This window comes from Caloenas nicobarica, chromosome 2, assembly GCF_036013445.1.
Source record: "Caloenas nicobarica isolate bCalNic1 chromosome 2, bCalNic1.hap1, whole genome shotgun sequence".
Taxonomy (NCBI): Eukaryota; Metazoa; Chordata; class Aves; order Columbiformes; family Columbidae; genus Caloenas; species Caloenas nicobarica.
This window is the reverse complement of record NC_088246.1, coordinates 17,838,634-17,865,532: the sequence shown is the minus strand read 5'-3', so window position 1 is coordinate 17,865,532 and position 26,899 is coordinate 17,838,634. Positions and strand designations below refer to the sequence as shown.

The 26,899-nt window shown below is 41.1% G+C and overlaps 1 protein-coding gene across 2 annotated transcripts in view; it reads right to left on the bottom strand.

The window, feature by feature from the left end:
* The window catches only part of MKX (mohawk homeobox), a 46,892-nt gene that overhangs the window by 14,281 nt on the left and 5,712 nt on the right, over nt 1-26,899 (bottom strand). For both annotated transcript variants that reach the window (XM_065629108.1, XM_065629109.1), the window contains exons 4-5: nt 22,677-22,830; nt 21,395-21,730 (exon numbers count right to left, since the gene is read on the bottom strand). In XM_065629108.1, the coding sequence (XP_065485180.1) occupies nt 21,395-21,730; nt 22,677-22,830 (490 nt within the window). The remainder of the gene's footprint in view (nt 1-21,394; nt 21,731-22,676; nt 22,831-26,899) is intronic.

Here is a 26,899-nt window from a genome sequence, read left to right as displayed (position 1 = left end):
GCAGGCCCTCATAACATTCTTCCCCCAAATAGGGTGAATACTGTTTGTTTAAAAATGTCAGGTTGGCGCAGAGATAGGGTGCTTCAAAAATCTGTAAGGTAGGTGCAGAAGGCGATTATTTCATATTTACTACATTTTTTTTTTACATTAGCTCGTACATGTTTTCCTGGAAGTCAGGAGATTTCTATTAGGGAATACTCTCCTGCAACAGTTTGCTATAGCAGACTTAAAACACACATACATATTTATGGTAAAGCCATATGGTATTTATGGTTAAACCAACTGACATACTTTAAAAAATATGAAATTTGAATAATTTGAAAGATCTGTAGATCAAAAACAACTCAGAAGCTTTATCAGCATGTATAAATAACCAGTCTTCCCTCCTGTTGCCATAAATAAAAAAAAAAACCAAAACACTTCACTCAGCAGGGTTTGCAATCAGAGGGGACATATATATGCATAAAAATACAGAAAATATCTGCATTCATAGAATGCGATTCCTCACACAGATGCAGTTGGAAATCACTGTGGACTTTTTACTTAAGGAGGAAGCAAATTAACTTCATATCAGAGTAACTCACACTTCTTTAATTTGCTTATGTGTCTTCCCTGGCCTGCTTAGGTGCCTTCCTAAGGATAAGCAGCATCTGCAACAATCATGTATTTGTATAGATAGCCTTGCATCCTCACGTCCCTTTTAAGAATTAAGATCCTGAATTTCCACTTCTATAGAGAAAAGCAATGAGACAGGAAGCCATGGTTCCACACATAAATAACATTCATGTTTTTTACAGAATACCTATGGTGAAAAAAACTGAGATGCTTTGATCCCTCCAACACAGCCCAACTCTAGACTTTGAGCCTTTGGACGAAGGATGAGGACTCTGAGCAGCAACACAAGCCAGACAGCTACTACACAAAGGTTTTAAGCTCTGTGAACTGTAATGGTGCATGTTCTCTAATTAACTTGCTGCTATTATTAGTGGCACTTCTGTTTCCACTTTTAAAACAATAAAGGCTTTTTCTTTCATCTTGCAAGAGTTTTTACTTTTGCCTGTGAGCCAAAGCTTTCCCATAGAGCAATAGCCTATACGCCACAGTTTGTGAAGTTTATGGGGACCTGCAAAGGGTCTGCAAAGCAGACACAGCAAATCCCATGTGTGGACAACATCTGCTTTACTCAGCAACCTTCTCCTGCAACAGTGGGTAAACAGACCATGCACCACCAGCAAACGCTGTATTTGAGGGTATAGATTCACCAGGGTGCACAAAGCACTCACACACTCTACCCGGTTGTTTGCCACTGTTTTACTTCAGACGAACAAACTAGCAAGGGGTCGGCAAAACCAGCCCTTCGGAGCACTGCTGAGCACGGCTCACCCACAGGGCAGGGCTGGGCTAGCACGGGCACACACCACCAACCCCAGCCCCAACTCAAGGGGATGCATGTATTTTTAAAATACTCTCCTGACAGTACTTCCCAGGCAACTACCATCTCAGCGAGGAGCATCTTGAGGGATGCTCAGCACACCCTGAGGGCTGTTGACCACCCACAGCCCCGTCTGCAGCAAGGCTCTCCCGGTTCTCTCGCAACTCAAACACAGCCGGGTGCCGCAAGCTGTTGTAACTCAAGGCAAGTCTTGCCCGATGGTCCTAAGCTTTGCAATTAGTACCTGCTGCGCACTCTCCAAACACCTTGAGGCCAACTCCATGGGCTTAGATGGCACCCGGCACTTTCTGGTTTTATTTTCATTTTTAACAAGACTTATTAGCCTTTATGGTGAAGTAGAAATCCCAGAATAAGATCCAGGACACTGACACTCTGAGTGTCTGTACCCTTATTCCCCAAGGAGGGGCTGCCCAGAGGAAACAACAAGGTGTGAAAATCCTGGCATCAAGACCTTTTCCAGATTATTTTGGTTAATGTTAAGAAGCTGCATCGTTCAGCCACATCTGGGAGCAGCAGCTTCTACTTTGTTCCTGAAATCTGCATTGTGGTACAGAGAACAAAGTATAGGAATGTATAGGAATGTATAGGCATATCCACTGTTCGCAATTCTCAATTAAAATAGCTTCTTAGTCACGCCATCCTCTTTTCTATCACATTCCTCTTTCACCTCCTCCCCATTTCCAACTGCATCCTCATTTTACTTTTGCTACTATGATAGAGGAAAAGAAAACTGAAGCAAGAAGACATTTCTGCTGCAGTTCTTTCAAAAAACTTCCAAGGCTACCTGCTGGGATGGTGCTTGGCTTGCAAAGTCAAAGCCATGCTGTAGCAACTCATCAAGTTCAAGGTGCTGTGTATGCTTGGCTGCTGCCATTGAACTCCTGTTGCTGTAAGAATTTGTTAGAAACTCGAAAATGTTAATTGCTACCCAAAAAAAAGGCAGATTGGGAAGTATGACTTGTGGGTACAGGGCACAAGGACTTTGAGAAAGTTTCCCCTGGCCACAAAACTGTGCACGTGTCCTGCCCCTGAATTCAGTGCGTGAGCTGGTTTGCGTACAGCACTTAAAATGAAAAAATTATCCCTTCAAAAGAAGTGCCTTGAAATAGAGATATTGGCCATGGATGAGACTCTCTGTAATTACTGAAAGACAAATTTTTGAGCAAGACTTCTATTTGAATTCTGTCCAAAGCCTCCTCAAGACTCCAAATGCTGTGGCAATCTTTAAAATCAAGAAAGCAAAATGTTTTTCGTTCAAATGATTGGTAATGTGAAAGCAGAAAATCTATGTATTAAAACTGAGGTTTCAATCATACTCCTGTTTGTCAATAAAATCAGACTTGTTTATTTTCATGTCTCAGAGAAAAAACAGGATTTGTAGAAAATGTTTAGTAGGACACTTAAGTTTTAGAAAAATGGGCAAAATTTATAAATGGAAGTATTACTTTTTCAAGAATGATGAAAACAGTATCTGGATATGTAGTAGTATGAAATCTACTGATCTACTGCCTAAATGCTATGTTTACTTGCACAGCACATTTAAAAAAAAAAAAAAAAAGGCATTTATATTTCAAGGAAGTAAAATTTTCTCTGATTATATAATGAAGCTTCAGATGAGTTTACAGCACTTTGACTGTTGTTAATAGATACATGGAGGATGTTCCTTTACAAAACATTCCTATTTTCTAAGCAGCAGAAAGGATGCCCTCCTTTTGGCAAATACACACTTTTCATTAATTTGGACAAAAAAAAATTAAAATTAAACAGAACAAATTTCCAATCAACACTTGTTAATTTGAAACACTAAAAATTCTCCTGTATTGAAAGCAGATTGCTCTGAAGCAATGCTCATTTTTCAAGGTCATAACAGCACTGACAAAACTCAGAAAAGTTGTAGTCCAACTTGCTTGTGTTCAGCTGTGTTTACTTAGTCTCAATTTGACAAAAGTCTGCGTCTGATTATACATAGCAGTCATCTGCCCACAGATAAATAGATATTACACAAACGTTTGGAGAGAATGACATTTGGCTACCATTATTTTTGGAATAATTTACTCTGCATCCTGAACTTAAAACACCAAAATGATTCATAACGGTTCTGGGCCCAAGTATTTCCATTTAATAAATAAATTGACCTCTATGACCTTTGTGGACTTTATATTGTACACGTTAGTGGGTTTTAAAAAGGCAATTTATTGTTAAATATTCTGTATGGCTGGGAAAGGTGGATTTACACAGAATTCAGACCGAAGCTGGCGGCACATCTGGTTCACTCACTGCAGCAAGCCCGAGCCCAGCACCTGCGTGCAAAGGGCTCAGGTGCTGCTGGAGGGGGGGCTCTGACTCGGCTCCAAAGGCATCCCGCCCCACCACAACCTGCCCAGCTCTCTGCCGAGCACGCACCTGCAGTTAAAGCCCACAATAGCAGAAAACCTAACGGCAGTGCCTGAAATACAAATGTGTTTTCTATTTCAAATGTACCTATTTCAGATGTAAACTTAATAGTTTTCTGACTATTATTTGTAGGAGGAAAAATGAATATATATTGAATGCCAAATTGAAATTTTGCCTCATCCGAGGCAGGTAATTGTTCCATGACATTTATAAAATAGCTTATATTTTAAAGCAGACATGCAGTATTTCTCTGACATGGATAGAAATTTTGTCCATTTAAAGATATTACTTAGCCTAAGGCATTGTGTGTTATAAATTATCCAGGAATAAGGTAAAAACTACAGAATAAATTATAGTACCTACTCGCATTCCTTTCCTCCTCCTAATTCTCTCCCCTTTAAGCCCCTGTCAGCTCCCCAACAACAACTACCCCAACCAGCACTTCCATGTCAAGCACTGGAAGTATCGAGGGCAAATCAAAGTGCATGAGGGATATTGTTACTGCGGCACATTTGAAGTGGAAGAAGTTTCCAGAGTATGGTGATGGATGGAAAAATAAAACCTAGACCAGACAGAAGGTCAGATAGATTAGTTTCTGTAAAGTTAGCATGCTTTCAAAAATGTCTTTTCAATTAGAATACCAAAATTAAGAAAGTCTCTGATGCAATAGGAACCATATGTGTTTGACATTTCCAACTTCTCTATCTTTGACATCTAAATATTCAGTTTAAAGAAAATTAAGACATTTGTTTACAAAGAACTAGTTTATGTGTTTACAAGACTAAGCTGGATGTTTTTAGATGGAGCGATTATATACTAGTCATTTCCCCTAATTTCCCCTTGCTTCAGGAAGGAATATTACTGTGAAGAAGGAATGTGTTTTCGATGTGGACAGCTGGAGGCACAAAAACCAGATTTTTGTCACGTGGAACAAATGTAGGAAATTCCTTTTTTACGGGCTGTTTTCTTACGGAGACTAAGTATTAGGAGCTCATTACACCATGATACAAAACCCCGCTCATTCAGAAGTGTGCTAACGATGGCGACCTAAAGAAGAGTTAATTCAGATGGAATCCAGGAAAATGAGGCAGCACAGAAACCTCATCAGCAGTCCAATCACACGACAAAATTCGAGGCATCTCCAAAGCCACTGCCTGCCAAAATAAGAAAAGCTGCTGCAAGAAAAATACTTTCACAGCTTGATATCTGGGTCTTGTGACTGCTATCCAAACAAGGAGTAAAAGTGGTACTATATAATGTGGCAGGGTAAACAGAACCACCCACTCGTCATCACCAATTATGTTTTTAATTCAGAGAAATTCTGTTTCTTTAAAAAATGTTGGGGGAAAAAGAAACAAAACCTTTTGTTGAACTTGAAAATTATATGTATAATCTGATCTGGCATGACATATTTTAGGTTCATATATATCATGAACTATATAGGAATGCATGATTTGCCATGCAGGATCAGACTATCAGTCCATCCTGGGTAATGTCCTTTCTGTGCTACTGACCAATGCTCATGTCAGAGGAGGACAAACTTGTTGCCCTCAGCCAACTATGCAACAGGTTAATAAGATTTTTCTGCCTGCAACATACAGATGATGACTTGAAAAATTTTCAAGCAGGAGATCTGATCTGCAAAATTTACAGAAAGGAGTACACCTGGGAGAAGTTTAAACTTTCAGGAACACTGGGTCAGAGAAGCCTCCACTTTTGGCCAAACTGTCTTACAGCAGCCTGAAAACTAGTTACAGTTTTCAAACCAGGTCTTGGTGGGATTTGCCAGAGTCTGGGTTGGGTATGATTAAGCCAAAGTATGAAAACACTTCTATACTTTTGTGTCCAGCTTAGTCAGGGACCAAGAAACTGAGAAATTAATAACCACACACCCTACACAAACAGACACCCCCCACTACCACCAGAACTAGAGTATTTCCCAGTCCTAGACTAAGTTCTGTTTTTTCCTCGAGTTCTGAGCAACAGTTTGGATTAATTTGCTTTGTATTCTAAGCAAGGTCATGCCCTTTTCTGGAATTTCTGTATTTGCTCTTACCCTGTGTAAGACGGAAAAAAATGCCAAGACATAGTAATCAGACTCAAAGTTGCCTTCCAAGAAGAGTAGTAAAATATACATCTTGAATGGTATCTACCCTTGTTTGTCAAACACTTTGAAAGCAAGAAATGTCAAATTTCTCATTTTGAATTGTGAAAAATGCTAATATCTCCTATGCTTCCCTCATTTATTCTAGAGCCCTTCCCAGTTACACTCCAGGTTCCTACCAGTATTTCCATCACATCTGCTTCCCCAGTATTTTCTCTTCTTTCCTTCATCCCTTTGATCTCTTTTCTTTCTTCTTCCTTCCACTGCATTGCTCTCTCCCTTCCTCTTCCTTTTAATTCTTGTCCTATTTCTGCATTCCCCTTTTCTTGTCCTCTCTCAGCACTCTCCGCTCTTTAAAACCTTCCAAAAGTTTCTGTTCTTTATTTTCCCACTTGTATTTATTTCCTGGCTGTGAGTTTTCCTTTTTCCATTCACTCCCATCCTTTTCGTCTATCTTTTGCCTCCTAGAGCTAAAATGATACTCCAGCCATAACCTACCTGAAAAGCGAGGTACATCTTTTAAGTCCATTGTCCATACTAAAGGGATGGAAAGTATCTCAAAAAGAGCTAAATGACTATTCCAGTCACTGCCCTGGACAAACAAGTGTAGCTTCCATTGACAGCTGGAAGAGTTCAGCACCTGAGTCAAGTTACTCCACATTTGCTACCAGTCATTGTTCTATGTGAGAGCCCTGCTATAGCAATCTGTCCCCACACCAGGGCATGGAGAGACAGAATTTCTTGCAGTGGCCGCGGGATGTTGGTGATGTGAAAAACAACTCAGATATTGTAAGTCCTTTCTTCACTCTTAACTGAGAATGGCACTTAACATAAGTGAAAACTTTGTTGAAACTTAAAAGACCACGGAAGAGGTCTGTATAAATACAGAGACAGTTATGCAACACTTCATCCCCTGTATTCTGCTGGATCTCTAAGAAAATACCAAAACATAGTAAGAAGAGTTCCTTGTATGGTACACATCATGTAATTAATATCACAACTAATTAAAGTCTCTGTCTTGGTTTCAAGTGAAAGTGGTTTAACATGCTCTGAAAGGACAGAATTGCACCACACAAGCAATTAGGTCAAGAGGATAAAAAGACTAAGCACCACTGATCCCCGAACTTCTTGAGATCTGCCCATTAACAGTAAATGTTTTCTTTCCAAGACAAAAAAGCTAACAGAAACATGCACTAGAAACCACCTTTATGGCCAGTGCTCCAGAGGAAATAGTAGGGAACACTTTTGTTTTTTATGGTGAATGTATCCCCCCTGTATCGTCCCCCGGTCGAAAGCCCAGTTCCCCCCTTCCAGCTGGTGCAGCCCAGGCAAGCTGGAGCTGTCTATGCACAGCCAAATCCAACGTGCACATCCAATCTTTCAAAGTTTTCTCTGTTTGCTTTGTCTCCCTCTTTTTATATTGCTTCTGGTCAATTTGTGTGTGTGTTTTTGCTGCCCTCACCGCTCTCCAACTGCTTGCTGGGCAGGCACAGCAGTTCCACGTAAGGCATGCAGGGATGAGAAGCATTCCTTGATTTTTCTTTGCACAGTAACTTGCATGACATTTGATCATACACAGAGATTAAGTCATTCATGAATAGGGCCCAAAGGGAGGAATGACTCCAGAAAAACAACCCTCCTTGCTGGTAGTGCAGCATCCAGGGCTCCGCAGTCATTACTGCCACACTTACAGTTTGTAGCCGATCTGGCAAAGCGAGGAATCCAACTGCAGGCTCTGTGGTTTAAATAAAATGCATCTACAGCAGCTTGATCAATGTTTAAAAATGTTCCATGTTATTTCAGTCCAAGGACAAGCTTTGAAAATGAAAACTTTGGCTTTAATTACAGATTAAAAGTGAAAGTTGTTTAAAAAGAATGCCGTTCTGAGAAGAACAATAACAGAAATTATTTAAAATTTAAAACTCCTTTTTCTGTCTCCTGGCATGTGACAAGTTTCCTTGTAAATATTTAAAACAAAAGTTTGAAAGCGATTAATTTGTGGACAGTATTTAGGGTGCTTCTGCCCTGCTGTCGTGGATCTTTGGCGTAGCTTGACTTTTTCCTACATTTATGTTTTCAAGCTAAAATAAGTGTCAGATTTTGATGCATGTTGCAATGGCCAAAAAAGAACCACAACAGCAACTTTTACCTCCTCTTCTCCTATATTTTGTTACTACATGTGTGATGCAGTTCATGTCACCACCTTATACATACATGCAAAGGGTTTATTCCAGATCAGCTCCAAGCAATGCAATCCCAAAGCAGTTAGGTGCTACAATGGAGAAGCTGCTGATGTTGGGATGGTTTTCATCAACAATTGCCCATCTGAAAATCATTAGTGCATAGCAGTGGATTTTCCACATGTTCATATGCTGGACAAGCAGGTTGCCCTTGAAGTATGGTTCCCCAGGGAAAGAAGGAAAGCCCAGAGAAAAGTATTCTATTGTCAGATCACAGTTTCACCAGAGCCAGACAAAAATATGGTCAAGCATTCACTTGGCTGCTCTGCTGGCAAAACTATAGGGTACCAAAATGGAGACAGCTAATGAAGAAGGCAAAGAAGGAAGCTCAGGAAGAAGATCTTAAAGGAATATAGATAGGATTTTTCTTTCAAAAAATCCAAACTAGGGTTAAGTATGCACTTTTAATGACTTTCATATTACGGACCTTTATTTTTATAAGGCAAAAAAGTTTTAGAATAGGTAGCATTTTCCCGAAAAGGTATCTCATCTTTTAATTCAGCTGTGTTTAAAGCATCAATAAGAAAGTGTTGAAGGAGCCTAAATTAAAAAGGGTATGAATATAACTAGGCAGTATTTGACATTTAATGCCCCATTAATCGATAATTTGGCTTGGAGGAAGAAAAAAGTTGGCAAAAGGGAATGGAATTCTTTAGCTCCTTGTTTTACTTAAGAAAAATTCCCAACGGGCTTCACTTAAACAAAGAACTTTAGTTTTCCACTGGAAAGACAAAAAGAAAATCTTGGTCTAGCATGTCCTGCCACATGCTTTAACTACACAGTAAAAGAGTATGTACTTGGATCCCAGGCACATTTCAAAAGTGTAGTATTTATTAGCTGCTCTGTTGCCAAGTTCCACTATTATCATTTTATTATAACTAAGGTATATTTTTACTAACTAAATTATATTTTGCTCTTTAGTTTAAGCATTTGAAGGTCTCAGAGTGTCACGTATAGATGACATACAATATAGTGCATAAATTTGTTGATTTTCTCCCTCCTCCTCTCCTCTACAAACAGTTACCCTATATCTGTGATCTCAGGGCATTTGACTTTCCTAAACTCATAATCCAGCTCTAAAGATATGAGGGGTCGAGGGAGCAAAATCCTTGGCTGGAGCAGAGCTCAGCCAGGGCGAAGGTGAGCCCTGTTACTGGATAACCCACGGCACGCACGTCCCTCACGCTCCGAGGGGCAGCGCAAACCCATCTCTCCCCACTACCCCCTTCAGACCCCTTGCTCCAGCCCTCCTCTGCTGCCCTTCACCCAGCTCACCCAGACCTGGCTTTTTGCTGAGATCTCCTGCTTCCAGCCAAGGCCACAGGCTGGTTTTTCGCACGCAGGAGGTGTTGCATGGTGGGACGCAGCCTCTCTGTGGGTGAGGGTTAGCAGGGACCAGCCACTCAAGCCAAGTTTGCCCAAGCAGAGCCATGTCCCACACTCCCCATTAAAGGATTTTTGGTCCAGGGGGAGCGTGGAGCTGCTGCCTGGAGGCTGTTGGGATGGGCCAGAAGGAGGACGTGGCCATATGGCAGGACAGAGTTTTGGTGGGCTCATATGGGGCTGGGTGTTGCCACTGCTCTGGGCAGGGAAGGGATGTCTCCGAGCAGCCACGACACCCGGAGAGAGATGACATATCTTCTCAAACCTCAGCAAGTACAGCAGTACCGTGGGGCTGAATAAAGCCTTTATTTTTCCTATTTTGTGAAAGGAATGAAGGAAGAGCAGTACCCAAGTATGAGCACTTACATTCTCTGAGGGTCACAGTCTTTGATCTGCGAGCAAAGATCCCACTGAAAGCAGCTGGAGTTCACCAAATGAAGTTTGGAAAGTTTTACAAACACATGAACATTGTGTGTCAAACCATGTAGCATGCTTTGGGGCCAAAACACTCAAAAAACAGACCAGATCTTGGCACACTGGATTTTTGCTTTGTCCAACATCAAGCATTTCCAAAGGTTTGGTTTTAAAACATCCAAGTGCCTACCCATCGACTATCAGATGAAGCTGAAGGCACTTTGAGTCCGACATTAGATGTCATTATTAGCCCCTTTTGAATTAACATCGCAGAGAATCAGGGATGTGAGGTACAGAGGACTGAGAAATATTGATGACCTTTTCTCTCTATAGATCCACAACAAATGTAACAAACACAAATTAGTGTTTATGTGCACTTGTAGCCAGGACAAATTATCACTCACAGTCTCATTAAATGAGGAGTAAAAACAGCAGCAGAAATGCTGGAAGACAGTACTAAAAGGAAAACAGGCTTATAAAGACACCTGCCATTTTTTTACATTTAAAATGTTTAAACAAGCATTTCTTTACTTTGGTTTACCCAGCAAAAAGACCTTTGCATAAAACAAAGGATCAGTGAGATCAATACCTGCAGGTCAGCCTCGTCCTCCATTAATAGGATTTTGGGCTTTGCTGGGCAAGCTGGAGTGAGCACTTCAGTGAGGTACAGGATTTGAGAGGGAGATATCATTTGTGGATAACACCACTGAGAGTCTCTTTTCCTCAGTCTTTACAAAATTCACTGCCGTGGTGAACTACTGCACAGCTCTAAGCTGAAGGAGTAAGTCCAGCAAAACTGCCAGGCAGCAGGCTCGAATTCCATAGACATCAACATCGTAATAGAATGCTGAGGACATATGTGTACATGTATATGTGTGTGTGTGTGTGTATATATATATATGTATGAAAGACTGTACAGTTTACAAACACCACTACAGTCTCTGGAGCTGGCCAGGGCAGGACAGCTTTTTTGGAGATTCTCCCCACTTCAAAAAGTGTCTTTAAACATCCAGTACGACCAAGATTCAGTAATCAGGAAGCCCATAACAATGCAATAACCAACTGCTACATCAGGTAAACAATATGAGAGGAAGAAAAGTAGGACAGTTAATTTCAGTGTGCTCGTGTAAAGGGCAACCCACCACCTCACCTTGGGGCTGCTCTGCCTGTGCAAAGCTGCCACAAAGAGTGGGGAGCAGACTGTGCAATCTGCACACCAGCTTCAGGACCTGTCCCCCAAGCAGCCACTGCTCCAGACTCCCCATGGCTTGGCCCACAAGGGGGCAAAGCCAGACCCTGCTCCTTGGGGTAAGAAGAGCACTTAGAAGAGCAAGGACCTGGGATGAAAGTCTCCCTGAAGTCAACGGCTGAGAGAAATTCTCCAGCACACCAAGATCTCATTAAAACTGCCCACAGTGTCTAGCCCACAAAGTACATCTAGTGCAAGCAGAGCAATCCTGCTGCTGTTTTGCAATGCATTACAAAATACCTTGGCTAGCAGAAAGAATTTGAGGCAATTCGCTTCTGAAGAGCCAGGTCGTGAAGAGCCTTCATTTTTCCAGCAAACTGAATTTAAGTTGACAAATAGTAACTGAGAGAAAAAAAAAGCTTGACAAAGTAAAGGGGAGATGGAGAAACCGACAACATTTAACTTGATCTTCGGTGGTGTAAATCTGTCAATACCCACAAATGACCACAAGGCCATATGCCAGTTTTTACTCTGAGATACCGTAACTAAGACATTTGGCTGGTACCTCGCATTGGAAAGAAAGTTTTTACATTTAGAAATGTAAAACATTGTAACATTTAAGGAATTTTGGCTACAGCCCACTAGCCAGCCTTCCCCAGCTTCAGCAAAGGGATTATTTTGAGTGTTGCTTTGCTTTTCATGCATCTGTTGCCTAAATCAATGTGGAGGCATGAGGGAGGGACTGAAAATTGGCCCTAGAAATAGCAGTATATTTTAGTGTCATAACTGAGAGTCTTGGCAATCCCTTTTAACTTGAAATGTCAGTGCCATACCAAATGATCTGATCATCGTAACCTCAGCTTCTGGCCGTCAGTGAAAGAACAGAGATAGAGTCTCCAACATCAGGTTTCAAGGCCACCGTGAAAAATTAAGGAAAACACATTTCATGGCTTGTTGGAATTTCGCTTTACCTATTTTTGTGTGTTTCTTTTCAGCTGCTCCAGCTCTAGCTGTTTATCTGATCTCTTTCTGTTTGAATTGTTTTTACTTTTTCCAGATTTTCTACAATGCGGTTTACTTCTCCAGTTTACTTTGCTGCTTTAAACTCTTGCTTCTTTTTTTGTAGCTCACATAAAACTCACTTATATTATACAAGCCTTCTGCGTGCTTGGACTGTTAGGACATATTTCTCCTCTCACAAATTTTACGTGGCTATCTGATGCCAATTTAATGCCACAAAGCATAAAAGACCTCAAATGGTCTTTAGTATTACTGATAATTTCCACATCTACCCATTGTATCTCATACTCAAATTTTTAAGTTTGGAGTGAAGTGGATTAAATAAAACAGACTCAACTCTGCTCCTCTCTTTCCTGACAATTAGAAATTAGAAACTGAACTTTACAGATGAAGGGACATTTTTCCAGACCAGGTGTTTTTATGAGCACTCCCCTTGTTCCATCAGGATGGCAAAAGTCTCGTACACAAACAATAACCATTGGATCCCCACATTTTCCCAATACAATTAAGGAGTTTTCTGAATGGTCAGATATAAAGTCATTCACAGCCAAACATCAGTCCACATAGAGATTCCAGGTTCCTCCTTCAATCCACTGCTCAAATTGAGCCAGCTCCCCCCACAAAGCTTCTCTGTGAATACACATGGAAGATCAGAAGTCTGGTCTCACTAAACTGCTTTCATCATTATGTTTCTGGTATTCGCATTATGGACAAATGACCTAAAAAATTTCAGTTAAACACATAAAGGAGGTTTTTTAAGTTACACAATTACTTTCAAAAACCACAAACCTGCAAAGGGAAATAGGATTTACTGGATCAGATAAGATTACTAGTCTATCTGGTTAGACACATTCAGTGTAGCTTTTTAGAAAATAAAATTAAAGTGGGAAGAAGTGATGGTGAATAAAGCTATTTTTGCAGTTCATTACTGAATCAGTTTCGAAGGTATTTTAAGAAGAATCCAATCAAAAATCCCATTCAAAAGAAAACAATCTGGTCTTTTTATTTCCTTTTTTTTGTCTGTTACAATCAATAGGTAAGTTCTACTGTTTGCATCAGTGTGAATACAATTTCTGATGCTACCTGGGAGTGATCAAACCCCGCTTTGGAGAAAGACCCTGCAGAGTTTCACGTGTTTGCCACCACATCAAAATACTGCCATGGTAAGGAAAATGTATGTTCTGTGCATGAATGCAAATGCAGAAAAACCCAAAACATTATCTTTATTGATTGAATACAAACAAGCTGCTTTCCACTACACTCACCAAGGACATAAAAAATTTCAAACTAAGGGACTACTGAGAAGCTCACAGTTTTATTCAGCAGTCATCATGCTGCAAATTTACAAGCCTAGCTTGGATGGTTATTACTGGGATGTACCTGCTTAAATCCCTTCCACAGATGGGAGAACGAACACTGCCCGTGCCAAGTTTCAGTCTGGATTGAATTTTTACAGCTGGGTCATAAATTTGTGGATTAAAAGGGTCCTAATGGAAACACAGATACAGCCTTAACTACAGCAACATGAACAGCAGCACTGTAACACTGCGTGGGGGACAGTCCGCACTACAAGCAGAATCTACCAGGACATTACCCAAAGTCGCATTATTTCTCCCCTGCAGCGGAAGGAGGCCGGGACACACAGGAACCCCACGCCAGGTATGAAGTTTCAATTCAGATGTTTTTCCAGAAAGAAGTGAAATTTTTATGGGCTCACCATGCCTTTAAATTTACTGCCCCAGAATGTGAAAAGTCCAGCTCTCATCTCCCTCCTGCTACCGCCTCCTCCCCGCCTGCGCCTGACTTTCCTGCACCCTGTCCCTTCCTGGTCACCTCTTGCTGTATTGCACACAGATGAGTGTGTTATTAAGTGTCACCAAAGACAGCAGTTCCTCATGAAGGAGATGATAGATTTCACATGTAAAAGTAACTCACTGGTTTTTGTCCCTGTAATGTTTTTTCTCCACGCAGGTGCCACAGACAGATGTCTCGGTGCAAGGGCTGAGCTGGCTGGAGACCCAGGTGAGCCCCGCGGAGCAGAATGGGCACATTTTGGTGTTGGAGCCTGTGCAAGTCTTTCACGCAACCCAGCAGCAGGGTGATCTGCCTCCAGCCATGGCTTTGCACTCAAAAGCGTTTTCCAGTCAGTGATATAAAGTGTGTGATTTCAAAGCCAGTCCTGATGGGCTGATAAACACACACTTCCATGTTTCGGTCTTTGCAAACAGTCTTGTGTTTTGTTCCTCCTTTTCCCCCTTTCTTGTTTAAAATCGTGCCATATTTTTCATGTTCATTAGCCAGGCTATGGGGACAACCCACAGGACACCTACCCACTGCTGCACCGCTCCATCCCTGGCTGCTGCACCAAACTGTGGCGCCCAGGGCTTTCTGCTGCTCCACCAAACTGCGGCGCCCAGGGCTTTCTGCCGCTCCACCAAACTGCGGCGCCCAGGGCTTTCTGCCGCTCCACTCCTGTCACCTCACCTCCGTTATCTGTCCTGCTCATTTGAGTAGTGCTGCCTTTTGCAAAGCACCGGCCGCTCACAGAGGCAGTGGCTGCAGCCAGATGGTGTTTGCAAGGCTGAAGATCCCTGAATTGGTGCAAAAGCCAGGCCAGCTGACATGCTGCAAGGCAGCTTTGAAGCCTGATGTCTGATGTAAGAGATCTGCACAGAAATTTGGCTACTGGGGAAAAACCTGCTCAGGCAGTGGAAGAGGAGAAGCAATCACATCCATTTCACTAAATCAGTTTTCCCAAGCTGTAGTTTCACACACTCTTTAAATACTCCTTAAATTAACTGCTAATTTTCTTAGTAATTTCCCTATTATATTCATTACTAGCCATGCAGTCTACTGCTAAAACGGGAAAACAGTCTGATTTACGATCATGTGCTTTTCCATGCACATAATTTCCTGAAACATGCACATTTGGGCTGGCCCCAGGTTTTAAGACCAAGCATAATTTTGAAGACGTTTTGAACAATGGGAAAACGGGGATAAATATTTCTTTCTCTTTGAGCACACACCTTCACTAAGTGATGGAGGCCTGAGGCTTGCCAGGGAACAGCCCTCGCTAGGGCCTGGAGCATTGGCTAACTCTAAAAAGGAGTATTAAAATATATAGTTGTTAGCGATTGGTGACAGCACCATACATTTTTCCTGCTGTGTCTGAGAGAGGTCTTGGGCAAGCGCAGGGGTCTGCTGCTTTTTTGGCCGCTGCTGCGAATATTTGCATTAGGGAAATTTTAATGGTCTCAGAGATACTAAGGCGGGTTGCTGTACCGGCACGGGCAGCAGCAACCTGCGGCCATGGAAACATGGCTCATCCCCTGAATTTTTTTGGTCTGTCTGATTTTTTGGTCAGATGTTGTCATCTTTTCCATTTCAAATCATTCATGCAAGAACATCTCATTCTCTGCGATGATAAAGCTGTCAGGAGTCATGAGACGTGCTGCCCTGAAGCAAACTGACTTGAAGAAAATCCTCTGCAGCCAAACAACTGTCTCGAGCCAGTTTTTACTGGAGTACGTGGAAAATTTGCCGTGACACCAACAGAAGCAAAAGCAGCAGAGGTGCACATGCGCCTCCTCTGCCCTGTGGGGTCTCCCCAGCAATTACACCCAAATTGTATCCACAAATACACTGCAATTAGAAGCTCAGCTGACCCACACCGCAGCCCAGTCTCCAGAATCTTTAATACTTTGAGTTTAAAAAAAACAACAAAAAAGGCCCAAAAGATTCATAGCCATTTGCATCTCAAAACAAATGGATAAAACAAGGATGCGCAGTGTTTGCGCCCAGCACCTGTGAGAAAACAAGTGCTCCCTTTTCCCAAAAAACCTGACCATTAAAAGCAGGGAGTGGAGAGAAATGGCTCAGAAAAGCCGGCACTGCCAGGAGCGCAGGCTCTCCTGCTGGCAGGTGCTCTGCCTCCAGTGCCATCGATGGTCCCAGCGCCCCCAGCACTCTCCTCCTCCGTTCCCCGACCTGAGACACTTTCTGGTTGAAACTGCTACCTTTCCACAAAAACAGATTCCGTTTTGATGAAGCATCATTTTCCAGGGTCATGAGGAAATAATCCTGACCCGTTCCACTTGTAGCTCAAACACTGTGAAACTGAGAAACTAAAGGGAATTAGAAAGAAAAAATAGCTTATTTGATTTTTGCTGTTCAAACTGAAAGAAATGAAGCAAGTGAACAAACAGCTTAACTTGCAGGGAGTGGGCAGGATCTTTAAAATTCTCAAGTTTGGGCTATCACATCTGGTATATTAAACCTGACACTGTCCCTGTAGTAAAGCCGTTTCCTTTTAACCTTTTTTTAGGAAAAAACCCAACAGAACAGCAAATTAAATGCAATCCTCAACTCTCAATTCCATGCTATTTCAGTGTTGACGAATCAGGTCACGTAATAATAAAATTCCTGCAGAAATACAATCTTAGCTGTGTAACCTTCAAATTACAGTTATGCTGCTGTGTGCATTTAATACTGTACTTGACATTCTCCTTTTCCATTTCACTTCTGGATGACATTAGGATCTGCAACAAGGACCTCCTTCAGCTCTCCCAGGTTACCGTTTATTTTAAAGTATCCCCAAGGCCTCCAGTACAGTTTAGATCAAACCTGCAGAAGTCACTGGTGCTAGTGGTTTTTGCAGGTCCCTTGAGTTGTTTCTGAAAACAGGTTTCATTGTGTTCTATTATGTTTTTAAATTTTATAGCTCATTTTTAAATTACATGTTAATTTCTAAAAATGTTAAATTGCGAGGAAAAGTTGGCAAGGACCACACAAAATCACAGCACTGCTCTGCAGCTTTCGTGTGTCTCTATGCAGTACTTAAGTGCATGGCTATACCCTTCCACATAAGTGCTGTGTATGAATGTGGGCCTGATCCTGCAGCCTGCTGAGGGTCTCACCAGAAGTGCTCAGTGTGCTGCAATAAACGTCACAGGATCATGCTTTATAAATCACAGACTTTGCAGCCTTCAAATGAAAGAAAGAAAGGAAGGCGAGAGGAAAGAAAAAGGCAGCAGTAATGAAAACATCAGAAACCGAACACGCTCCCGAATATAAACATCTAAAAATAGAGATCAAACATCTTCAAAAATCAATTCAAGTCATTCAAGAGCTTTTTTAAAAGCCACCCTCCTTTCTTGGCCTGCAAGTCTTTAGTTTCCTCACTATTTTTATTTGTTCTGGCTTTTCTACTGTGCTAAGTAACACAGAAAGTGAAATCAATGAAAATCTGCCTACATTAAAAAAAGTTAGAAAACTCCCTCTGTTGCCATTTCATCTCTCTCTCATTTTAATTTTTCCTTTCATTCACCAAACGCAGCTCACCAGACAGTGATATCCCAGAAAGTTGGGATTTTTCATTTCCTTGCAGTGTAATGATGCAGAACATTTTGTTTCCGCAGGTAACTGCTGACAGGGTACTCGCAGAGCAGTGCAGCGTGATTACAAAGTCAGCATTTTAGTGATCCCTAAACCAAAGACTGACATTGCCACTTCAGATTTACATCCAGCCTCGCTATAAACATTATTTCATCTTTTCCTTACAGACTTCTGGAGCGCTTGCTGCAGCCATACTGTTGTTTCTGCGTGCGTTTGTACAACAAATACAGATAGGCAAGTCTGGTTTTAGTTATTCCTGTCACAGGGCGAACCTGCTGTGAATGACAGCATGCCAAGGAGTTAATGAAAACTTGTTCTCCAACGTGGATTTTTAACTGAACAAAAACACTGAACCAAGTCTTTCAGTGGTCAGTTTAAGAAACATATTTGACAAATTATATATGTTTATATATTATACCTGCACTAGGATTATTCCAAACTGAAATTTTCTGCCTTAAGTGAACGCATTCACGTTATATACATAAGCATATCAGCTTACGACAGAAACACTTACATATGTGACATACGCGAGCACCGCTGCACTTTTTCCTGGCTGTTCCGTTCTCCCCGAGGCGGCTCCCCAGGCCCCCGGCCACCCGGCCGGAGCAGGACAGAGCGGCTGGGGAGGCGGCAGCGCAGGCACCGCATCTGCGAGGGACCCGGCTCGGGGTTTGCTGCTCCCACCCCAGCACGACGGCCGCTGCCCAGGAGCTCGCAATAACCCCGCAGAGGTAAAAAGCGACCGACCGCTGTTTCTATAGCCTGTCCTTGATCTTTACATGGGATTTCCCAGTTGCATGAAGCGAGAGCAGCATATGGTCCCGTGTTTATAAGCATGTTAATGACCGAAATGGGAAACTGTACAACCCATTTTCCTTATAAACTTTAAACTGCAATTTCTTGGTTTTGTCGTTGGACACTGCACTCGTACCCTGTTAATTTGGCGCAGACTGTTGAGATGCACATGATCACACTGAGCCTGGGCACTGCAAGAAAAAAGTCACTCAGACACACTGATGTACCTAAAATCAGGGAGCAGTCCAAAACACGAACCAGACGCAGTGAGTAAGGTTTCTACTCATGATCTGCTATGAAAAGTTGCTTGTCCAGGGAAACACAATATAGAATTTGCTTCAACACCAATGACTGCTTGCTCTTAAAAGCACAACAGCCTTGCCAAACATTTCTCAAAAGTGAAGTGTCAATCAGTTTTTACTCTGTCCTTTTGACATACTACTCAAAATGTCTTCATTAACTAAAATACCTAGTAGGGACTTCATAACTCTGCTTCAACTGCTTTGGGTTAAAAATTAGCTATTTCACTTAACAAAAAACTATGGTGGGGAGCTCCTTATAAATAGTGATATCTCACTTAAAAATCCACTAGCTGCTTTCAGGAGCGTATGAGCGGTACAGTAAGTCATACCCTGTTATTTTGCTTAGCAAAACAGATTGCAGCTATTTTTGAGAACTCAGATACAGGTCTACTACATAACGGCACTGAGAACTACCATGCCAGGTGTTGAAATTAGAGAGAAAAGACATAAAAAAATAAAATGCCCTTATTTATCTCTTCCTATTTAACAATCATTTGGACAGTTTCATCTATTTGTCAACAGGTTTCATGAATGGATGACAACTTGAAAATATCTGCTTTGTTCATGAAGGGCTCAATTCCTGCACGTTATAATATCACTAGAAAATCATTAATGTGACTCTAATCTTGCAGCTGAAAAAAGAAACTATTTGCACCTATTATTTCCTGAATGTGCACACATACATAGGAAGAATATACCAAATAATATAGTGTGTGCACATGATCTTTTTCTTTTTATCAGCAGGCAACTGCTTGTCTGCTTTTGAAGAGTAAAAAAGAATAAAACTATATCCTGAGACCTGCTGGTGTGTTCTCATCAAAAGCCATAGCACTTCAAACTGTTAACAGAGATATTTAAGAACTGACTTCAATATGATCTCGAAAGTAGTTCCAGGAATGTCAGTTATGAACTTTAAGGACAAATGTACTGGTTTTTAGTCATTCCAGCTCAGCCTGTGAACTCACACAGTTACAGTGTGCCTGTTTGAGCCTTCTCATTAAAGACCGTATTTTTTTCAGTGCAGCTTGAAACTTGGCAAGGAGAACTTAATCCAGTAGCACATTTATTATACTTTTAAAAAAGTCATTGTGTGCCATTTTTAAGCTATGGTATAAAAGTACAGAAAAACAGAAGTTTACATATCTGAGCTGCTGCATCTGTTCTTGAGTAACTTTTCACTTAAAAATAAAACTTGGCAGACAATATGCCCATAATGCAGACCAAATGCACTTGGTATGTTGGAAAAAAAAAAGCTAAATGAATAGAGAGAGTTAATTTTGAGACTTATTCATTGTGCCTGCACTATTCTTGCTCCCAACGAGATCCCATTTCTTTATACAGCCCCCACTGCCCCCTCAGTCATCCCCTGACAATGTGCATGCACCAATGTCCTCCCACCTCCACCAGAGCATTCTGCCTCCTGAAATTCTTGTGGCCCCACCAGAGGGACAAAAAATCACCTGAAATGTGTCAGGAAAGAGAGGGCAAAAGCTGCAAACTTGAGATGCTGCAAAGGCGAGAGGCACCTGAACCTGCCTGCCAAGGAAGCCAAGGGGAACCAAGTACAACATCTAAATCTATAGTAACTTTAGTGCAAAGCCCTGCAGTACGTTTCAGCAATATTCATCCATCCCAAACACGACGTTGCCCACAGGGAGGTCCCTGGCAGAATAACCCCCCAAAAACAGCCCTGGGACAATGTAAGGGCTGCTGCGATGGGTGGAAACCCTGAGATACTGGCAAAGACCTCCGGAGCTTGGGATGCAAAACTTCAGTTGTTTCTAAGACACCCCCAAAGACATACAGAACAAGCTTCACAAAAGAAGCCTTCCAGCACCCCTTGCCCCACAGGGACCTGAGCAAGTCCTGATCATGCTCTGATTTACAGCAATTTACTGGCACGAACCGGGCAGTCCCACGTGCCTTCCCCTGACTGGTAACACAGCGAACTATATAAATCACGCTTTTATTTTTTTTATTTATAAGACTAAAATAATAAATTATTTGTAACCCTTAAAAAAACCCCATTAAGCCAAGATATTTAATGGCCAAGTCTGTGGCCCCTTAGCTCAGTGTGCTGTGTCTGGACAGTGAGGCAGAAAATGATCTAAACTAATCCACGTGTTTTTAAAGAGACGCACCAAAGGACCACTCTGTGGAGAAGGCACTCTGAAGACAGAAAAGATGCTGTACAACAGGGGAAGCTGTTCATGTGCACTCCATTCTGGGACATGTGGCTCATGTAAGTGCCACAAACCGCCACCTTGAAATTTCAAAGCCCTCCCCTTCCTCCCAGCTGGGGCCATGGAGTACTTTAGTCTTCCCCTAGTCCTCCCTTGTCATAATAGAATGCTCTTGATTCTTCTCCTTGTTTAGGCTTGTCTTAGTGCTGACAAAAACAGCTCATAAGTGTAATTTCAAAAATCATCCCCATAGCTCCATTCAAAAAGCAAACCAGCTTCAGTAGTGGTTAATAACAGCATTTAACTCCAATACTGCAGGTACAACTTCTCCAGTGAATGAAAGGGTGGACAGGAGTTATCTACTCCCATGTGAGAGGATGAACAGGAGTGATCTACTCTCGTACAAGAGGACAGGCAGGAGTTATCAGCTCTCATAAAAGGCACAGTCAGGTGACACTCATCCCAGGTGACACCATCCACCAGAGCTGGCTGTATTAGAAATGATGCAGAAAGAATCCCTTACCTGTCCTGTAGACAAAATTGCCCTCTGTCTCTGATGACGACGGAGACACCAATTCTTCCTCAAATTCATTGGAACTAAATGAACCAGAGTGATTCCTTTGCCTTGTTTTTTCCATCATAGCTGCGTTAGTAGCCATGACATGTCTCAATGAGTCATTTAGGTAACGATTCAATAAGCTGCTTTTGTATTTGGGGGGTGACACGTAATCCTCATTGGCACTTGTTTCTGGTCTTACTCCTGTTTTTATTACTGAACTTTCAGTTTTAATCACAGTATGATGAACTGGTTTGTTATATCCCCCTTCATTCATATGGTTTCTTGGAGGATTTTCTCCATCTGAAAACAAAAGAACAAAGACACAGTAACACATCAAATACCTAATAGTTAACAAGAGGATTCCTCTACATGTTTTAAATCGCTATAAATATAATGAAAACTAGACAATAACTTTGTACTTCAGAATTAGACAATGATTTAATTGTCCTGCAACCAATCTTTTAAAGGGAAGTGTATACCAAATAAATGTGAGTACAAACAGAAATTGGAACAGAGAGAATTGAAACTGAGGGCAAAGAGAAACATAATCTTCTAAAAATTCACATACAGATTTCTGACAATGTTCTGTAGTATTTGTTCCTGTCAATGCATCTCCATGTCACAATGGACTAAAACAAAGTACCCACGGACATAATTAATACAAATATTCTATTAAAAAATATAGGGTGCTATTTAAAAAATTCCTGCATCTGTTCATTTGGATAAGAAAGGGAATTTCAGTGCACATTTTAAGGAAAACATTGTCTTGTAAAATACATAAAATAAGTAACAGTAATATTCAGTTTACCTTAAATAAGCCCTGCTCGAGTTAATCAGATTCTCTTTTTAATGATGTGATATTGCTATAATCCTTCCATCATGGAAAGTAACAGTGAAGAGATTTCTCATTTCTTTAGACCAACAAATGTAATCAATTTTTTCCTTTAATGAAGATTAAAGGAACAGGCTTGTAGAAATGAATGAACTAACAATTATCTTTCTAATAACAATGCTATACAAAACAGGCAAATAACATGCAGCCAGACTGTCACCTCGATTAACTTATGCAATCCCACTTTGCAAGGCTGCATAGTAGTAGAGGGCCAAAAATGGCACCTAATTCACAAAAAGCAAAGAGAGATCCACTGAGGGTGTTTCGTGAGAAATCATAGCTAACTTAGGGTATCTGATACTTTCAAAATATATCTTAATTAGTTGAAAGCTGATAAAAAGAGCATCAACAAACCTTCAGAGCATGAGTCATCACTGCTCACGCTGAGTCGTTCAGCATTTCCTTGAACATATTTGTTGTACAGCTTTATTCGTAAAGCCCAGCTAAGATCTGGTTGCCTGACAGTATTCTTCAGGCGACGCCTTGCATTGGCAAACCAGTTTGATACCTGCACAAAAATGAAGGGATTAGTTTCCCTTGAAAATGATGCAGATAAACAAATCTAACGCACAGAGTTTTCATGAGCTTTATGTATGTCCTAAGAGAAGGGCAGATGAGGGAAACATTAACAGGAGTCCATGAAACTATCACTGAGCAGAGCAGGAAGCTCGGACAAAAGGCAGGTTCAGGCTTCCCACACTTCACAAGTGCTAGCAAACCCTCATTGTTAACAAGGTTTTAATTAAGGTGTACCAAAAGACTCATTTTATATTAATCTTTTTTTTAATTATTTTGAAGTTAATGCCCTGAACTTTCAATATTAACCTTCAATATATTAATAACATCCTAAATTAAAACTAATAGCTAATGTTTGGTAATTTGCCTTTGACATGTATGTAGGCTATAAGGCTGTTGAACAGGAAACCCATTCTGAATTTGGTTACATAAAAGCCCAAATTCTCCCTCATGCTTTATCAGTACTCTAACTCTGACAGGTAGTGGGTATCACGAAAGTCTTACATAGAATACAACATACTTTGAGTCACTGCAGAAATCAATCATTTGCTCTACAAAGCAGCAGCTTTAATGAACTCTTTCTGTCGTGGAAACCCTAAAAACCAGTGAGGATGCAGATTCCTCACAAGATGACTACTGAACAAGAGACTGGCTTGTCTTCCTTCTCAGCTGCAGAGCATTTTCTGGAGTTTGACATTGTGAAACAGACACGTTAGCACCCTTCTAGCATACGGAGTCACCCCAAAGTCAGGCTCAACCACAAGGATTTCACAGTGCCTTAGGCACCAAACAAGCAAAAGGGCACATTACAGTCTTCTGTGCCAGCAGTGCTAATCAAACCACCAAATGGGATGCATGTACTTGCAGTGACTTTGCACGAAAGCATACCTGAGAAAATGCTGGCCTTGATTCTGTTGTAACTTGAAAATACATAAAATAGGAAATACTGATACTGACAGAGCGACCTTACCTTAACCTTACTAGACCATGAGCAGAGGCAAGTTACCTACACTCTCAACAACATTTGTTTAACGATAAATCAGGTCTTAAAAATGCTGTTTATTACTTGCAGGAACAAGTGTGTTTTGACGTGACCTCTGCAAGAAGGAGGCAGAGTGGCATGACTTGCAAAGGAGAATGGAATGGATGTCAGGAGTCTATAGCCCCCCTCACATCTTTGTGTTGCGAAAGTGCACACAGAGGAACCTGGGGACTATTTGCAGCCATATTCTGACCTAGGAACGATCATACAATTTAATTTATGTTAAGCAAGCTAACACATTTTATCAATACATGCCACCCCACCTACTAGAGAGCCAAACTGTAGACCTCAGTGTTGGATTTTGGCCCTACTTTTGTCACCTGCCTATTGTAGCTGAGGTTGTATAAATCACATGGAAATATTTGGCTAATTATTCTGGATCGATAATCTCTTTGAGGGTGATTATGAGAAAAATAAACACTATCTGCTTAAAGGAAAAACAAAACTTCCATTCTGAGTCCCACCCAGAATTTAGCAGTGACGCCTTAAGCCCATCAGTTTGATTTTACTTAAAATCACATTTACATGGAACAGGGTTCCACTGAAAACACAGTGAGCCCTAGATCAGTGCTTATATGTCAAACACATAACTTTACAAACCATGTAGTTTCATATGACAGGTTAGAAGACCAAAACTGTAGCTGGCAAAGAAGAGTAAGTAATTTTCATTCTCTTCCAAAGATACTTTTTTATATGGATCCTGTTGACACAGCGATCATTATAGTAAACCAGAAAAGGTGGGCTGGAATCTATCCCCTTTCTAATGCCCTTAACAAACTCACTGCAGACTGCTCAGCTGAAGCAGCAGTCACCTGGCTGCTGCATGATTTAGTGTAACTCTGAAATCAAGTATGTAATGACAGAGATGGATCAATCCAGGGTCCCACTGAATATTATAGCAGTTACTGCAGCATCTTACAAAACTAACAGCTTTCCAAGCTCTCACGAGAAAGATTTCATTATGCTCCATTTCATTACGTATTGAAATAATTCATCAGTGAAGTGCCATGTACAGAAAGGAAAGATAGGGTAGTATTAGTGTGACTCATACATAAGAGCAATTAAATTTAGCAGGAGTGATTTTTGCATGGTACTCTTGGTTTATTTTGGGCTCATTCTTCCCATGCCAGTGCTCTGCCTTCTGCATATCAATATGAAAAGATGAGTCATATTTTAAGTCTTCTGCTATGAGAGGAGGAAATAGTAGTATTTGATCATTAAGAAAGAACCTGAAGTCAGCATTTAAGAGAGGAGCTTTCGGCTAAAGTACAAAGCAGCAAGCTCACTCCAGAAACTCTTGTAACAAATGCAATTACAACAAGACCCATTAAAGCCAGAGGAAACTTAGGCAAACCCACTTAAGAGATTTCTAGGCTAGATCTTTAGTGTGGTATGTCAGGCTGCTTTCCTGTGCTTGGACACTGGTGTATGTTGCTGGAAAGTCCTGATCTCTAAGACATCAAGAGGTTGAACATGTCTCCCACTCTCCAGCCCTGGACAGCCTCCAGATGTGTGTGCTGGAAGAGGCTTCATGGCCACAGGCTGGACCAGGCTGCACGCTCAGCCGAACTCCAGCCACCGCCTGGGTTCTGGCAGGAACCTCTTGGCTCCTTTAAAGCCAATGACAATTTGGTCACTAATTTCAACCAGCCCCAAATGTTGCCCTGTACATCCATGTGGTCTTTAAAAAGTCACGTGCCTACTGCTGTAGGTCCCACTCACTACAAATGCCTGTTTGCACCACACTTAAGCTGTTACAAAAAGAAACAACCAAAGCTGCCAAAAGCCATCCATCCTTCACCATGATCCCAAGTTACACTACTGTGACCTCCAAAAATAATAAAAAACCCCAAACAATGATATACATACAAGCCAGTGGGAAAATCCTTGTCTGAGAAACCTCCCAAAGAGCTAGATATCTTGAAAAAATGCATGATGAAACTCACTGTTCTTATAAAGTAACGATCATGTAGTTCTTCAAGAAGTAAAAGACAAAACCCAAGGAGAATGATAATAGATTTCCAGCTTTCCAGCATTCATATTTTACAGCAGTTCAGTCATTCCCAAAGAGCATCAGGTACTTAGATTGGCATAATGAAATATTGACCCTCTGGCTTGGCTTCTGAAAAGGCTCTTCAATTTTATTGTAATTTGTTCTGCTTCACTGCTTAAGAGCAGCCAGAGTTTCAGAAAGGGAACAGAAATCAAGCGATTCTCCTCCTGCAGTAATCCAGATATGCCTTTATGAATCCGAATACTATTAAATCCATAGCAGCACATGACCAATATATTAATCCTAGTATTGCAAAAAACTTCTCTGCAACAATACAGCCATTCATATTTCTTTCTGGAAGGAATATACAGCCACTTTTCTTTTTTATTTCACAAGAACATCTAAACCAAAATTTAAAATAAAATAAATCAAGCACTGTGGTAATCATACAAATGAAAATGTAGCATATTAATAGGATAAATTATTGGATTCTAAGTTGGAATCTAATTGGAGTAAAACATAAAATGTCTTTTCAAACTATATTGCTTTTTTGGTTTCCTGCTTTGGCAGTTGGGGAAGTAGAAAACTTTGGACTCTTGCACTGAAAGCTGCAATAACATTTGCCTTGAGGACTCCCGAAGACCTTGTTGGCCTGCTCAGGAATAAGTCAGCCCAGAATTTGACCCAGGTTTTGTTACTACTTTTTAAGAAAAAAGATGATTTATGATTTCTGTGAAATCCTACCTCCTTCAAAGAGTTTGATTTCCCTTCTGCAGCACTGTCAGACATGCAGCTGGAACAGCCCCCTGCTGTCCCACTGCACCCCAGTACAGGCAGCTAAGCCAAAGTAATAGTGAGGTAAATAAAAATCAGCCAACTGGGTGACAGCAAAACTAATGAAAATAAAATTGTGGAAGATCTGACATACAGATACTGTCCTAATAATAACAGTAGAAAACAGGGCCATATGCTCACCTCTGTGTCTCACAGAAGGATCAGTTTTATATATACCATAGTCCTGCAAAA